General features: G+C 41.0%; 1 protein-coding gene and 1 pseudogene across 1 annotated transcript in view; both read right to left on the bottom strand.

The window, feature by feature from the left end:
- CLTRN (collectrin, amino acid transport regulator) overlaps window positions 1-15,342 on the bottom strand; it is a 37,885-nt gene that overhangs the window by 6,361 nt on the left and 16,182 nt on the right. The window contains exons 4-5 of the mRNA XM_011735210.2: window positions 11,612-11,725; window positions 5,947-6,141 (exon numbers count right to left, since the gene is read on the bottom strand). Coding sequence (XP_011733512.1) covers window positions 5,947-6,141; window positions 11,612-11,725 — 309 coding nt within the window. The remainder of the gene's footprint in view (window positions 1-5,946; window positions 6,142-11,611; window positions 11,726-15,342) is intronic.
- Window positions 11,743-13,618, bottom strand: LOC139360709 (uncharacterized; annotated as a pseudogene).

Here is a 15,342-nt window from a genome sequence, read left to right as displayed (position 1 = left end):
TTATTTATGTTTGTCTCATCTACAATACATACTATAGCTCCTATCACAGAATGAATGGTCAATAAAACAATAAAATATTTTTACTTATCTGGGCTCTGGTTTCTGGAGGGTTGGACTTGAATCATTGTTAAGGTCCCTTCCTAAGACCCAGTTGTGATCTTAGATCCAATTAAGGTCTAACATTATAACAGTCTATTTATATACTGGATTCAATATCAATTCTAGTATGTACATGTAAATCTGAAATTGTGCTGTGTCCATGACTCTCCTTATAAACCACAAAGTTCCAGGTTATATAAAATTAGCACTTTATAACTGCTTTTTATGATCATGCTAGTAACTTTAATAGATATAGCACTTTCTAGCATGTAAACCACTAGGTATATTCTCTGATTTTGTCTTCTCATCATTACACTATTTAAGAAAATATTGTCATCATTTTCCTTATGTGACCTGCTCAAAGACACAGCTAACAAATGCCAGAGCCTGAGACTGGAAACCAAAACCAAGAGTCTTAGTTTAGTGCTCTATTAAAACACACATCACATTATCAACTTCATCACCATCACCATCATCACCATCACTATCACTATCACCATCATTATTATCACTACCATCATAAAATTGACCATATAACTAACATATCTACTTCTAGGCTGTGGCTAGACACTAAATCTAGTAGAGACATTATTGTGAAGTATATGCAGTTCGTCTTGGTTGCCTTCCCACTTGTTCTGGTCCCTGATTGTTGCCCCAAATTTTAAAAATCACTTCTCCAAGTTTTTTCCTTCAACGAATCTCTCATTTCCACAAACTGCTATTCTCAACTAGAGGGCAATAAAGAAGCAACCTCTTCTAGGTATTTCACAAAGAGGTGGCAGCTGTAATGGTGTGCTACATCTGGCTGGTACGGGTTTTCAAGGGCTGATTGCTAAATATTCAGAATTTTTCAGCCTTGATGGGAAATTGGCAAATGCTACAAATCAGAGTATTTATTCAGAATTTTTCAGCCTTGATGGGAAACTGGCAAATGCTACAAATCAGGGTATTTTTTAGATAGAGAGCTGGTTAACCAATTCACCACTATTGTGGTGACCAGTAGACCTCATAGGATTACTTGCATTTTAAAAAAGTGTTTATTCAGCATGGTAGTGGCATCAAAACAGACACATAGACCAATGGAACAGAACAGCAAGGATAGAAATAAATCCATGCATTTATGGCCAGCAGATCTTCAACAAAGGTGGCAAGAACACACAATGAGGAAAGAACAATCTCTTCAATAAAAGGTGTTAGGAAAACTGGATATCTAGATGCAAAAGAATGAAACTGGATTGTTGTCTCACGCCAAATACAAAAATCAACTCAAAATAGATTAAAGAATTAAACATAAGACCTGAAACTGTAAAACTACTAGAAGAAAACATAGGAGAAAAGCTCCATGACATTGGTCTGGGTAATGACCCCAAAAGCACAAAAACAAATTCAAAAATAGACAAATGGAATTTACATCAAAATAAAACATTTCTGCACAGCAAAGGAGTTAATATCCAAAAATACATAAGAAACTCAAACAACTCAATAACAAGAAAACAAATAACCCAATTTAAAAATGGGCAAGGATGTGAATAGAAAATTTTCAAAAGAAGACATACAAATGGCCAACAGGTACATGAAAGAATGCTCAATACCACTATCACCAGGGAAATGCAAATCAAAACCACAATAAGATACCACCTCATACCTGTTAAAATACCTATTATCAAAAAGACAAAACATAGCAAGCGTTGGTGAGGATGTGGAGGAAAGGGAACCCTGGTACACTACTGCAGGGAATGTAAATTAGTACAGCCATTATGGAAAACAGTATGGAAGTTCCTCAAAAAATAAAAAATAAACTACCATATGATCCAGCAGTCCCACTCTGAGTATATACCCAAAAGAATTGAAACCATTATATCAAAGAAATTTCTGCACTTTTACGTTCAACCCAGCACTATTCACAACAGCTAAGGTATGGAATCAACCTAAGTGTCCATCAATGAATGAATGGATAAAGAAAATGTGGTACGATGAAATACTATTCAGCCTTCAAAAAGAAGGAAATCCTGACATTTGTGACAATACTGATGAACCTGAAGAACAGTATGCTAAATGAGGTAAGCCAGGCACAGAAAGACAAATGTCACATGGTCTCATTTATTTGTAGAATCTAAAAAAGTTGAATTTATACAAGCAGAGAGTAGAATGGTGGTTGCCAGGAGCTGGCGTGGGTGGGGGGAGATGTTGGTCAAAGACACAAAGTTTCTCTTAGACAAAATGAATAAGTTTGGGCAATCTACTGTACAGCATGATGACTACAGTTAATAATTATGTACTGCATACTTGAAAATTGCTAAGAGAGTAGATCTTAAATGCTTGCCCCCTAAATTAAGTATGTGATCTCCTCCCCTAAAATAAGTATGTGAAGTGATGAATATGTTAATTATTTGATTTAGCCATTTCATAATATATACATATATCAAAACATCACCTTATATACCATAAATATATACAACTTTTATTTGTTAACACCACCTTAATAAAATAAAACAAGCATTTAATAAAATCCAAGCAATGAGTTGGTGAATTGGAGAAGTTTCTACAGTATGATGGAAAATACCAAGATATTTTCCACAATATCTTGGTGGAAAAGAGATCCTTTCCCAGCACCTCTTAATCATAGCAATAGGTTAAGCTGATCTTGGATAATAATAATTACTGTTTATTTACTGCACACTATATCCTAGGTACTTTATACACATTTATGTCAGTCAATCCTCATGAAAGCCCTGTGAAACATCATCTCCCTGTTGCAGAGGGAGAAACTGAGATCCCTGGAAATCAGGTGACTCAACTAAGATTATATAGGTAAAGGGAATAGCTGGTATTTGAGTTTACCTAGTCTGGGCTCCATTGGTTGCATACTTGCCACTCAGTGTCCCTGAATAACTAATATAATGGTGTTATTGGCAAAGATAACAGAATTGCTAAAGCTTTGCTGAGAAATTTCCTCAATAGTAAGTTTAAATATATATATGTGTGTTAGATGACTCTGGCACTCTTCTCCATAGAAGCAGAATGGTGACTTAGATAATCCCATGGTCCTTCCAGGTCTTCTAAGTTTAAGATTCTGTACCACACACATATACACCATGGAATACTATGCAGCCATAAAAAAGGATGAGTTTGTGTCCTTTGTAGGGACATGGATGCAGCTAGAAACCATCATTCTCAGCAAACTATCGCAAGAACAGAAAACCAAACACCGCATGTTCTCACTCATAGGTGGGAACTGAACAATGAGATCACTTGGACTCAGGAAGGGGAACATCACACACCGGGGCCTATTATGGGGGAGGGATTGCATTCTGAGTTTTACCTGATGTAAATGACGAGTTGATGGGCGCTGACGAGTTAATGGGTGCAGCACACCAACATGGCACAAATATACATATGTAACAAACCTGCATGTTACGCACATGTACCCTAGAACTTAAAGTGTAATTAAAAAAAAAAAAGATTCTGTACCACAAAAACTATGTTCATTATTACCTAATGTATGGGTTAGATTGTTGAACATTCCTTTGACCATCTTCCTTGAAACTAAAGGTTTTGGGGGCAACTTCTATCTTTTCTATGATTAGAAAGGGCTTTCACTGCAATTTTCAGGGCTCTCCCCACTTCAGACTGCACCCTCTCCTCACATTTGAAAGAACATTTTGTCCAGGAGAAACCCACCACAAATTGTGTCAAACTTAAAACACAACAAACAATTTATCTTCAGAAGGTTGTCATAATTTTCCTGATTATATTTGCTAATTATCGACGCTCTCCCGGTTTACACAAGAGATTTGTCCATCTGCTTTCCCAGTTTGAACATGAAATAAATTTGTGAAGGCAAGTTTGTGACAACAGCTTCACTTCTCCCAGGCAACAAATTATGATGCTACACACTCAATTATTATATTACTGCAGAATCTGCTCAGAAGGAAAGAGATAGCTAATCTCAGCACAAACTAGCTGAAAGACCAGCAAATGGCAAGATCATAAAATAACAGTAACAGCTAACACTTACTGAGCACTCACTGTGTGCCAGATACCACTCTAAGCACTCTATGTATTAACTCTTTTTATCCCACCAAGTTAATTATTTCCAGTACGCCTCACTGTCACTCTAGAAAAGTTATCTATTCGCAAACAGTAAAGATAAACTTGACCAGCTTGACTCTAACACCACAAATTATATTCTCCTAAGCTCAGTTTCCCTGACTTATTGTGCTTCCTGATATCCATACAGTTAACAGATTATATACAAGGGCAGAATCTAAGAGATAAATACATTGGGTCTAAGCAATCTATCTCCAGAGTCCATTCTTCTAACTCCTACACTATATTGTACAAGTGAGGAAATTAGAAACCAAGTAGATGGAGTGAATTCACTAACGTTACAGTTGTTAGAACACAGAATCACAGCATCTCAAGATTAATATAAAACAAAAATATTAAACACAGGTATTCAAGCATTGCATGAGAATATTTCTCAATATTTTCAAAAGAAAAACCAAAACGAACATCTTGTACCAAGTCTCTTTACATTACATGTCATGCCAAGATTATCAAGAAAATCAGGTAAGTGTAACTGGATCCTAATCTTTGAATTTAATTTGAGGACTAGACACAAACCATATTTATTTCATAGCGTTTTACTTATCATTTGTGAATAAAATGACAAAGCCCAAGATTTAAAATTATTACCTTCTGTTAGTTACTAAGGTGAAATATGGAAAGTAGTAAACTTCAAGAGAAGCATTTAGTCAAACACATACTTAGCCAAACACATCCCACATGTCCCATGTAGGAACCGACACTTTTAAAAACCATGTCCCTGTTATTTTCAAATGCATGTCACTGTAATTACCACTTACCAGAATTCCTCTTCCTTAGTATCAGAAAGAAAGGTTTACAAGCATTAAAGTCTAGTGAAAAGCTGAGGATTTTTCCCACTTCTCCCCTGGATTAGAGGTACTGGTTAACAAAATCATGCTGAGAAATCCTGTCTCCTCTTCTTCTCCACTACCTCAGTAACTTCCCCACAGGTCTTAAATTCCCTCTTGAAGCAGTATCAATAATTTAGACATTGCAGTTTGCAAGTGCCCCCAGAATCTAAGTAAATGAACTCAAGAAGTGAAACTCTACCTATAAATTATTAAATTGAAAGCTCTCAAACTCAATGAATTAGAATAACCTGAGTATTTATTAAACTGCATCCCTTCAGAGATTCTAATTTAGTGGGTTTGCAGTAGGGCCAAGGAACCTACATGTTAAACGAGTATTCCAGGTGATTCTGGTGCTGAGAGTTGATTTAAAGGCCACGAGCAACACAGCTCTATTCAATATCATAGGCACACAAGGGATGAGTGTCCATCAAAGGGAGGGAAGTATAACAGTACAAAAGCATCTGGGACAAGATGGTAGTCCGCATGCACTGGGCTAACAAGAGGTAAGCCAAGGTAGGGAGGCATGGAACTATGAAACTGCTGGCATTTGGATATGGATGACTACCAAAGATTAACTCTGCCTACCCAAAAAGTCTGTTTAGCTCCTTATACCCAGCTTACAAAATCACAACACAGATATTAAAATTAAGCCTGGATATGAAACATTTATGTGGTACAGAATAGAAGGAAAGGTAGTCGTGGAAGGAGCCTAGTTAAGTAAGGGACATTGGACTCTCAAATATATCTGAAGACAAGAGCATAAGTGATATTTTTGAAAATCACCAATTTTTTCAAAGTTTCAAATTTAAGGCATCATCTTCAGCCAGAGGAAAATCGTCTCCTGATTTGTCCAAGTCATGAGGAAATAAGAAAATGCTCTTTCAATCACTCCTTTTAAATATCTTACCTTCTACGTTGCCAGATCCCTGATAAAATCAGTAGTGTAATTGCAACTATGACGATGCAAAATATCACACCAAATATAATAATCCAGATGGGCACAGATGGGTCCATGGGTGGTGCAAGTGTGGAAGGGATTTTCAAAAATTCCAGAGTTTGGTCATTTAGAAAGAAAGCACCGTTGATCCGGTTCTTGTTCATTCTAAAATGCAATGATAATTAAAAATAAACAAAATAAGACAGAAAAGAAAACTATTAAGACAAAGTACAAACCTGTTTCTCCATGATTATAAACATCTCTATAAACAAAGCATCCTCTTGGCAGGAGACTTCAAGTTGACTGGAAAGTTTGCTGAGGGCAATCATGCCACCGTTTCTCTTAAGTTACAACGCTAGCTGCCAGAGGGATGCCCATGTATCCACTGCTGCCCCCATTGTTGTGAATGTCCCGAAGTCCTGAGCTTTGAGCTCTGTCCACCATGTTTTACTTCCTGAGAGGTAGTAAGGTAGGAGGAGGGATTCGTCTCTGGAGGTAGGGCTCTGACCCTGGACCAAATTGAGGACGAACTAAAACAGAGCTGGGGGGTGGGGGGAAGCAGCTTTCCATCAGACACGCCCACCAGTGTGCCATGTCAGTTTACCATTGCCATGGCAACACCTGGGAGTTACCACCCCTTTCCATGGCAATGACGTGATGACCCCAAAGTTATTACCCTTCCCTATAAATTTCTGCATAAACTGCTCCTTAATCTACATGTAATTAAAAGTGGGTATAAATATGACTGCAAAATTGCCCTGAGCTGCCAGTCTCTGCCTACAGGGTAGTCGTGCTCTGCAGGAGCAGTCACAGAGCAGTAACATCACCGGAGCTGTAATACTGCCTCTTCAATAAAGTTGTTTTCTTCTACTTCTGGCTCTCTCTTGGATTCTTTCCTGGGCAAAGCCCAGAATCCTCATGGGCTAAGCCCCAATTTGGCTTTCACCTGTCCTGTGTGAGTAGCATCTAGATTAGAATGACAAAGCTCTATTTAAGGTGGCTTACATAAATATCACAGCCCCCAAAAGTAAAATTACATGTAAAATATGGGTGATGAATAGGAGAAGTAAAGAAAACCAGAAGCTAAAAAGAAAACATGAACCAGGAGTGGCTTCAAATTCATCAACTTGATCTTGATCTTTTTTTCATTAATTCAACAAGCATTTGCCAAAAACTTACTAAATATCAAATACTATGCTAGATGCTGGAGATACAATGTGAAATTAAAATATCAAGGAGCTTACGGTCTAGAAGGGTGACAGATTAGTAGATCCACAACCACGGTGCAGTGCAAAATGTTCTGTGAAAGAGGCAAATACGGGCACAGTGTGAGCAGAGGGAAGGGCCAAGTACACCACTGTGAGAAGTCAGAGCTGCTTTGCTGTGGAGGCCATTTTTGAGCTCGTTTTGAGGGACAAGGAGGAGTTTATAGACCAAAGTATGTAGTGAGCACAGGAATGGAGACAGGGTAAAGTAAGACTTGTTCAGCAAACTGCAAGTAGTTCCATAGGACTAAAGACAAGTAATGATTTAGGAGTTCAAAAGCTTGGAAAATTGTTACTTTTCCTGGGAAATATCTGCATTTTTAGTGGTGGTGGCAGTTAAGGAGAGGTTGGTAGCAAAGACTTATTTAATTGAAACCAAATAAGTGAATTTCTAACTGTAAACTGGAGAGTCCTTGGAGATATTTTATGACCTTTACTGAATTCATATTACACAAGCTGCCTTTGTCTACCTCTAGAGCAGCCTTGGAAAACAGAAATATAATGTGAGCTTCATGTGACTTAAAAGTTTCTAGTAGCTGCACTAAAATAAACAGATGAAACTAATTTTAACAATGTATTTTTTGTCCAATATATCCAAGAAAATGTAATTTCAACATGTAATCAGTATCAAGTTGACTTTGCATTTTGTTTGTTTGTTTGTTTTTTGAGACAGGAACACTCATGGCTCTTTGCAGCCTCAAACTCCTGGGCTCAAGCAATCCTCCTGCATCAACCTCCCGAGTAGCTAGGACTACAGGTGTGTGCCATCACACCTGGCTCTGTTTGTGTGTGTGTGTGTGTGTGTAGACAGGGTCTCGCTATATTGCTCAGGCTGGGGCTCCACATTTTATTTTGTACGATGTCTTTGAAATTTGGTTTATGTTTTACACTGTGAGCACACCTAACTTTGGATTAGTCACATTTCAGGTGCTTAATAACCACATTTGGCTGGTGGCTACGGTACTGGACAGCTCAAGTCTACAGCCTGATAGTATGGCTTGAGAATCTCTGCAGGCCAGCACCAGGCTATCAGGAAAGACCTCCTTTAGTAAATAAATATCTCTGCTGAGGCATGATTACTCATGGATGTGACAGTGAACCCTAGCCAGACAATCTACAACAAGGGATTTTTATCCAACAATGGAATATTTTATTTTGTCATAAACTAATACTGATCATCTGAGAGCACAAACTTTTCCACAAAATAATGAAACCCACTGCTAAGATATAACTCAGAGAAAAATGAAAAGTTGCTCTGCATTCTCATTCTAACTTCCTAGTTGGTTAACCCTTTGTTACTTGCTTACTCTAGGCTTGGAATGCATTCTATCACCTCGCAGACCGACTGGAAGTTCTAGCTCAGGTACATATTAAATCTGCTACACCACTGGAATCACCAATTGGCATCAAGCATCATGTATATCTTTCAGCCAAGAGTGGTGTTGAATTAAGCCAGGCCCTCACAAAAGTACTAAAACAGACATCTTGGAATTAGTTGGTCACTTCTTTACCTCATACCATGAATACTCTGTATTGGTAAAAAGTCCAGTACTCTGTTTTGCCCATTTCAACTATTTTACTTGAAATGATAATTCTGTAATTCTCATTCTGTTGGCTATTCCCACTTCCTAAATAGTTTATCCTGCTAGGACCTTTGAAATAGACATTTTGTGAACAAATTCATGTACTTCCTGGACCTTTACCCCATGCACTTTGTGTAAAATGACCAACCAATTCTGAGATGTCTGTTTTAGTTCTTTGTGTACTCTGGAAAACAGGAAAAATCACTGGATGTGGTGGCAGCATGCCTAGGTTCAAGTCCTCACTCTTTCTCTTTCTAGCATGGTGGCCTTCACAAATAAATTAATCTCCCTGAGCCTCAGTTTCTTCATTTATAAAGGAAAGATAATAATAATTACTCAAAAATTATTGGTGTTGGTTGGGTGCAGTGGCTCATGCCTGTAATCCCAGCACTTTGGGAGTCTGAGACAGGAGGATTGCCTGAAGCCAGTTCAAGGGCAGCCTGGACAACATAGCGAGACCCTGTCTCTACAAAAAAAAAAAAAATTTTAAATTAGCGAGGCATAGTGGCACATCCCCCTAGTCCCAGCTACTCAGGAGGCTGAGACAAGAGGATCACTTGAACCCCAGGAGTTCAAGGCTGCGTGAGCTACTATCATGCTACTGCACTCTAGCCTGGGCAACAAAGCCAGACTCTGTCTCTTAAAAAGAAAACAAAAAAATTGTTGGTGTCATTATTAAATGCCACAGATGCATAAGAACATTCCTTGTGAACCAAAAAGTGGTATGCAAATATTAGGTGGAACTAGTATTATTTTGCCCAATCACTTAGATTCTTCAGCCTTGAAATTCCTATTATTTGCTATCTAAACACCATCTCCTTTTTTCACTCTATCCTTCCTTTGTAGTATAGTTTCCTTTATTTTCATCCAATCCTGATGTGCCCTACTAATTCCCTAACATAAATTCTCATTCTGTTGGCTATCCCCACTTCCTAAACAGATTCTCTTGCTAGGACCCTTGAAACAGACATTTTGTTGTGAACATATTCATGTATTAATACTTCCTGGACCTTCACCCTAAGCACTCACTCTTCCTTCTCCTATCAACTGAAGGCCTGGTTTAACCCAGTGCCTTCATTTTCCTTGTTGTAGCCCTCACAGATCACAAGACATGAATAAAATCTTTTTTCACATGAAGTATGATATTTTTAATTCTTACTCCCTAAGTGGTGAGAGTCTTAACAGTATTTTTAGTGGCAAAAGTGAAGAAGCAATTTAGTTCAAAGTTTCTTGTTAGGGAAGATTCAATCATTTCCCATTGGTATAAATCCTCAGTGCCTTTGCTTCAGCAAAAGAAACAGATGATGTTCACAAAAACCTTTGACATTTGATTACATACTCATTATCTTAAGTGTTAACATTTTACAGAGAGCTAATGAGTTATTCCAGTAGGTACTTATCCTTGGTAAAAATAATAATATGTATTTCAGTAACTTGTAAGTCTTTTGCGGGGAGAGCTACTTTGTTTTGTTCTAGTTTATTTCCTGAGCTCATTTTTTGAGTAGACCTTTCCCCAACATCAATCAAATGTGGTATTTGAAGTTTTGACACATACTAAATGCACAGTAATTGAAAGAAATACAAGTTGCATCCTATTAATTCTTGAAAGTCATGAATTCATTTCACTTTTGAGTTTCTTACGATCATAAGGAGGGAAGGAGTAAAACTGTCAGGAAGTAGGCCGGGCGCGGTGGCTCAAGCCTGTAATCCCAGCACTTTGGGAAGCCGAGACGGGCGGATCACGAGGTCAGGAGATCGAGACCATCCTGCCTAACCCAGTGAAACCCCATCTCTACTAAAAAATACAAAAAAAAAAAACTAGCCGGGCGAGGTGGTGGGTGCCTGTAGTCCCAGCTACTCGGGAGGCTGAGGCAGGAGAATGGCGTAAACCTGGGAGGCAGAGCTTGCAGTGAGCTGAGATCCGGCCACTGCACTCCAGCCTGGGCGACAGAGCGAGACTCCGTCTCAAAAAAAAAAAAAAAAAAAAAAAACTGTTGGGAAGTCGGGAAAAATAGTAAAATACTTGAAATGGGCACAACAGAGTACTGGACGTTTTCTTGATTGTTCTGTTGAGAGCACTGTTCTAGGCAATTTCCATCTCTTATGGTCTTTGAGCTATTTTGCAAATCCATAAGTTCTTGAAAACTAACATAATATAAATGATTCTTGTCCACAGAAAATCAAATGAACTGTGTCTAGTGGAACATAATTGGTTACTGCCTGAAAAATAGACTGATGCATCTTTCTGTAGATGCATTTTACCATTCCTCACTTTCTATATATGGGTGGTTCCTCGAAGTCTCCTTGAAAAAGGTTTTAACATCTTACTAGTGCCCTCATTAACTAATGAGATACTAAAAATTTTGATAGTAATAATGTTTAGTTTGCATGAGAGTCATGATTTTACCTTTTAAAAAAAAAAAACTATCTTTTTAAAGTAAAGACTATATATTGACTGAAAAAGGTAAGCCATTGGGTCCCTAACTTCTGCTTACTCATTGCTGGTGGTACCACCACCCCCTCCAGCTGTGACAATAAAAATGTCTCCAGACATTGCCAAATGTCTCCAGATAGTGCCAAATGTCTCCTTGAAGGCAAAATTGCCCCTGGATGAGAACTACTGATCTATACTCATCTTTAACAGAAACTAACAAAATGAAATCTTTTACATTTTAATAAATAATTCATGTGTGAAACAGACAAAACTCTACAATATCTACTTTTAAAAACAGCTGAATTAATCAGCAAGTTGATCGACCAATAGAAGGCATATTTAAGGGTGATTACCTTATGGCTGTTTGCACCTCAACAGCAGGAAGGGTGTGATTTTTCGAAGGGTCTGTAACCACAAACCAGAATGATACCCTTTGGGTTACATTGCAAAGTAGGACATGGGAAATTCTGCAGACAGTGGAAAGAAAAACTATATTAGAAGAATATCATAACAAACGGTATTAAACCATTCACTCTGATGCTATTATTATCTTAAGAAACATTTTAGCTATGTTTAAAAAGTCATTTCTACCATTATGAAGAATGATCTCAGTAAGAAGAAAATCATAAAGGAAATTCCCATTGTTTCAAAATCCTATACTTGGGGATCATTCCTTATAGGGAATAATAGGGAATCTGCCAAAAAATAATAATAGTCAGTGGAGAGTATCAGGGATCTCATTCTCCATCACCGGTTGGTGTCAGCCTCTGTTTCCCCAATGCTTGGCCCTCTCTGAATCATAGAAACCTTTGGTATTTTCTCATTAAACTCTTTTTAGTACCCTGCCCATTCAGTCTTTCACCTCTCAGACCCAGAGAGGATCTGCTGCCCCCTTATGATTCAATACTTGCTCTGTCTGCATCTACTGTCTCTCTTCCACCCCAGCATCGGGGCCAAGACAAAAGACACCTTCTGTGTGTACTTTTGAAGAAAAAGTTCTCAAAAACAGTTTATTTTACATTGCCTTGAACGAACCTCCAAACTTAAGCACTATAATCAATTCACCAGCAGTCTTCGAACTCTTTGTTTGGCAGTTACACACTTTTCAACTGCAAATTGGAAATGTGACTCACTCTCCTCTGTATTACCATTAAAAGTGAAAGGGGAGAAATGACAGTGTTCAGAGAGAGACAATTTATACATGGATATACTCAGGCTGGAAATTATAGGAAAGTCCACATAAAATCAACATTGCTAATGCTAAAACAAAACCTGATGGCTTTCCCAGTTTACTTAAGAGCAAAACTGCAAAAAGCAACATTAACATCCATCCTAGAAGAATCTGATACGAGTAAAGGATTTGTTTAGAGCATCCATGTGTATTGTGATCATTATCACACTGATCAAAGAGAGCACCCTTCTGTCAACAGGTATCTCCGGTTTTCAGGACCTGGCAGAAATTCTTCTGTGTTCTGCCTTTAAAGGTCAGGTACAAAAAAGTAGAGGCAGCTGCCAGGCCCCTTTGCCCAGAGCTAAGTGTCTGGGACCATGAGTGGGAAGGATTGAGGCTTGAACCTCCTTGGTCCGCCAGACAGCATGGGGCACCACCCGCCCGTTCTGCAGCTGCGCGCCGCAAAGCTCTGGCCTGGCCGTGGCCGCCTGCCCCATGCGACACTTGCTGGCCAGACCATACCCAGCACACGGCGCCTCTTGTTCTTTCGGACATTTTGATGCCAAGGGTCACTGGTCACTGAGCACTGACATTTGATCTCAGACCCTGACCGCAGATTTCGGAAACTTCTGGCACCCCAGTGTCTACTGAAAGGCCTCACCCACTGCCCTGCTCTCATGGGCAGCTACCTGAGCCGCTTCCTGGGCTGGCTCTGGGCCAGAAAGCTGCGCCCTTCCTCAGCTCCCAGGTCCAGGAGAACTGCAAGGTCACCTACTTCCACGGGAAGCACTGGGTCCGCACCCGGCCCCTCCCCACCGCTCCTCCCAGCTGGGACTACCCCCGCATCCGCATCCGGAGAGAGAGGGTCCCCGCCCCCATCCGCCTCCGGAGATGGTCCCCCAGGCCTGGAGGTGCTTTCCCAACAGGCCGCCGCTGCTGAGCAACATCAGGCCTGGTTTCTCCGAGGCTCGCGTGGCTTACGTGAAGCGGTGGCTTTGGACCGCCGCCACTCCCCCAGCCTGTCCACAGCCTGGTGACTGTGAAAATCACCCCGCTAGAGCGCAGAGGGAGCCCGACGCCCAGGCCATCTGCCTTCAAGCCTGTGATGAGAAACGGAGCGGCCCATTCCTTTGTGCCCAGGTCTAGGCCGCTGAGCAGAGGTCCCCACTCCCAGGCAGCGTTGTCTCAATCCTCCCTGGCGGCCGCCTGCCATGCTGCAGGATGTGCCGCTGCCAGGCGCCCGGTCGCCGAGTCACCGCAGGAGCGCTGGGCCTGCGGGCAGCACTGCCCTGACGCCTCAGGTTTGCCTGCGCCTGGAAGGAGGTTCGCCAGGGCGGCCATGAGCCTCTGAGCACACCCAGCCTGCTGCCCAGCTCCAAGAGTCAGGCCCCTGCCACCACCTCCTGAGCCTCCAGCCCTCAGCGCCTTCACCCTACTGACTGTGGTTCCACCCCCACACCAGCCACCGGCCCCACCAGGGCACTTTCCACCGCTCCAGCCGACCACTCAGCGAGCCCCAGGCCCACCTCTCCTCTCCCTTAAAACCCTTCCCTTTTCCTTGCCCATTCGCCCCTGCCCTCTCCCTGGGGACAGAAGGCATGCTTCTCCCCAGTTTCCCCAGTTTCTGCAATAAAATATTGGTTGTTGTTAATAATAATAGGTGTCTTTATTATAGAGATTGTCATATGCTTTCTTTCAAAGACGACACCATGGTTTCTCCAGCTTGGCACTAGTACTTGGGCCAGATGGTGCTTTCTTGTTGGTGGGGGGAGGGGAGGAGGGGGACGCTGTCCTGTGCATTGCAGGGCCTTAGCAACATGCCTGGCCTCTCACCTCTAGGTGCCAGCAGCACACTCACAGTCATGACTATCAACAATGGCTCCAGGCGTTGCCAAATACTCCCTGGGAGGGTAGAGAGGTCAGAAGTCATACTGGTGGAGAACCACTGAGGATCAGTGACCTCTAGTGGCAGAAACAGGCAAGCCTAGTCCCCAAAACGTGCGGTTTTGTAATACATACCAAGACGCAGGGACAAACCAAATGAAGTGGCGCATGCTGGACAGAGAACATTTTCACCAGTTTTCTAGAATGCTTGGGGTGTGAATGATTCCTGTGGTCTGGTCTTACCAGCAATCAGGAAATGCAAAATTGTTACAAATGAGCTACTATTTTAAACTTTTCAAACTGGCAACAATTTAAAAGTTAAATAATACCAAGGGCTGGTAAAGACGCATGGAATTGGAATCCCAGGTGACGCTGTAGAAGCAAGGAGTCCAGCCACTCTGGAATGGCGTTTGGAAGTGATTCCTAGAACAGAAAATGCAGCTACCAGAACCCCTGTGGCACACACACACAGACACTGGTGAGGATGTTCTTTGCGGCCCTCGTCATCATAGCAGAGAATTGAAACAACCCAAATGTTCATCAGTACGGGAATAAAGTAAATATAGTATAGGCTGTCGAGGGAATACTGTTCCACAGATTAAAGGAAAGAAATAGCCCAGGGTTTCTCAACATCGGCATGATCATGCCAGATAATTTTATGTTGTGAGGATACTCTGTGCTTTCCAGGTTGTTTAGCAGCAAATCTGAGCTCTATCTACCAGGTATCAGGACTACCTCCAGTAGTGACAATCAAAAATGGCTACAGGTGTTCCCAAATATCCCCTGAAGGACAAAATCACCCCCTGGTGGCAACCACTGAGCTAGAGCTACATATTTTTTTAAATAAAAGAATAAATCTCAGCCTTGCACGGTGGCTCACGCCTGTAATCCCAGCACTTTGGGAGGCTGAGGGGGGCGGATCACGAGGTCAGGAGTTTGAGATCAGTCTGGCCAGCATGGTGAAACCCCATCTCTACGAAAAATGCAAAAATTAGTTAGGCATGGTGACGCACACCTGTAATCCCAGCT

The sequence above is a fragment of the Macaca nemestrina genome, chromosome X, assembly GCF_043159975.1.
Source record: "Macaca nemestrina isolate mMacNem1 chromosome X, mMacNem.hap1, whole genome shotgun sequence".
Classification (NCBI taxonomy): domain Eukaryota; kingdom Metazoa; phylum Chordata; class Mammalia; order Primates; family Cercopithecidae; genus Macaca; species Macaca nemestrina.
The sequence above is the reverse complement of the archived record's forward strand: the minus strand, read 5'-3'. Positions and strand labels throughout refer to the sequence as shown.